Source organism: Dipodomys spectabilis, unplaced genomic scaffold (assembly GCF_019054845.1).
Source record: "Dipodomys spectabilis isolate Male_0828 unplaced genomic scaffold, ASM1905484v1 ptg000030l, whole genome shotgun sequence".
NCBI lineage: Eukaryota > Metazoa > Chordata > Mammalia > Rodentia > Heteromyidae > Dipodomys > Dipodomys spectabilis.
Genome location: NW_024870707.1, coordinates 3,237,866 through 3,240,000, shown reverse-complemented (window position 1 = coordinate 3,240,000; position 2,135 = coordinate 3,237,866). Strand labels below are relative to the sequence as shown.

The 2,135-nt window shown below is 33.7% G+C and overlaps 1 protein-coding gene across 1 annotated transcript in view; it reads right to left on the bottom strand.

Moving 5' to 3' along the window:
- LOC122104712 (olfactory receptor 4P4-like) overlaps window positions 1-17 on the bottom strand; it is a 4,042-nt gene extending 4,025 nt beyond the window's left edge. The window contains exon 1 of the mRNA XM_042675649.1: window positions 1-17. This exon is cut by the window's left edge and continues 884 nt beyond it. Within this exon, the coding sequence (XP_042531583.1) occupies window positions 1-17 (17 nt within the window).
- Window positions 18-2,135: the final 2,118 nt, after the last annotated feature.

Genomic DNA, 2,135 nt, shown 5'->3' with positions numbered 1-2,135 from the left:
TTTCTCTGGTTTTCCATGTAATTATGTTGGGTACTGAAAGCAAAAGTAAATTTGAGTTTGCAAATTGCCTACTGGAACATCACGATAACAAAACTATGTTAAGTTTAAATTAACAGCTATGGAATGATAACAATTATGTTTGACTGATGGAGACATTGCCATTTCTGATTATATCTCATACAAATAATTTGAACATATTTATTATATTTTAATTGGGACTATTAGGTATTTATTCAGTCTTTAATAATGTAACATACTTTTATCTTAATTTGAAAAATAAAGGAAATATTGGGACCTTGGATATGATTAAATCACAGTAATGACTGGGTCTCCTAAGATAAGAAAAATGTCTCAAGTATATTCTAAGTGATGTAGTTTTCCTGTTACTGTGAATTTAGTGGGGACATCGAAACTCAAGTGAAGAGATTTTATTCTAATGAAAACAAAAAATATTTTCTTGTTAATTTGGTGTTGGGAAATTTTATAGAAGAATGTGGTAACATTTGAAACATTAGACAATTGCTAAACAAGATTTTAGTACAGTGGTAACTCAGATAAAGAGAAATAGGAAAGAGTAAAATAAACTGATCGCCTGAGAGCCTTGCATCAGCTCTGGAATTTTCCTCATCTGTTACTTTCAGATAGTGTAAATATTTTGGAAAGACAAGAAATTATGTGATCTTGTGAAGCAGGACATTCTTCTATTTGGTGGATTCTATACTTATTCTCCTGTATTTTTGTGACCCTTGAAGAGTTTAACAACCAGTGAAATCATCACGACCAGGTGAACCAGTGGAAGAAATATATAAGCATGAGCACACAATGATTTAAATGACATGTGACAGTCTATTAGTAAAGTTTAAAATCTAGTGATTAACTTTTTATTTGTAGACTACTTCATTTTTAATTTTTTTTATTGAAAAGATACTGTACAGAGGGGTTACAGTTACACAAGTAAGATAATGAGTACATTTCCTATCTAGCATTGTTACCTCCTCCTTTATTTTTACCCTACCATCTCTCCTCTCCCCCCCCTTAACCACCCCCTCTCCAAGCTGCAAAGTTCATTTTCAACATAGTATCTCATATGTCTCATTGTTTAAATGGGTGAACCTGTATCCTTATTTCTTATTTTGTTATGTCCCTTCTTCTCCCAAAATTAGAAAATGTATATACAGGATGCAGGGCACCAGAATCAAATACAGTGACAAGAAGGGTTATACCATGCGGGAAAAACATACATTAAAAACACCACCATTGGGCTGGGAAGATGGCTCAGTGGTAGAGTGCTTGCCTTGAATGCATGAGGCCCTGGGTTCGATTCTTCAGCACCACGTAAGCGGAAAAATCCAGAAGTGGTGCTATGGCTCAAGTGCTAGAACACTAGCCTTGAGCCTTGAGCTGAGGGACAGTGCCCTGGCCAACCGACAAAAAAAATAAAAAAAATAAAAAATAAAAACAACACCATTAAATGTAATCTTTAGCTGGCATTTGTTTACTTTTTACTTGTTTACCTTTTTAAAATGTAACCATATATTTTATGTATTTAGTGTAATTAATGTATATTTTCATCCATATTTTACATTTCCTTATTTTAACAGAATGTGACATGATTTCATCTTACCTTTGTTGATTCAGATAAAACTTATTACGATGATGAAGGTAATTGAAAATCGATCAATTCTTCCTTATGCAGACACTCTCAAGCAGAAAGTGTTCAGTTCCTTGATGGGAATATGAAGGAATGTATAGAAGGCTGGCAATGGGGCACAATGAAAATCATATCCAATTTAAAAACACCTCTATGCTTCAGTTATTAACTGAAATCCTGCCTAAAATTATGTCCAAAGAAAAGTAAGTGCTACAGCCTTTTATAGCATCAAAATGATTCCTTTCTCCACATAAAAATGCCTTAGAATGAAATTGTATAATATAGAAGTCAAGTATAATCAACATGCTTTGTGACTCTCCACAAATGCAGATGGTCCATGTAATTTTCTATCAGGCCTGAGTGAGGAACTAGATACATCCAGGCTTTGTCAGGAAGAATCCTTCCTCTGATATTTTGCCTTTCCTCTTATACTTCCATAGGGAAATCTAAAATAAAGCACTGAGGGTTGCAAATCAGATTTTCA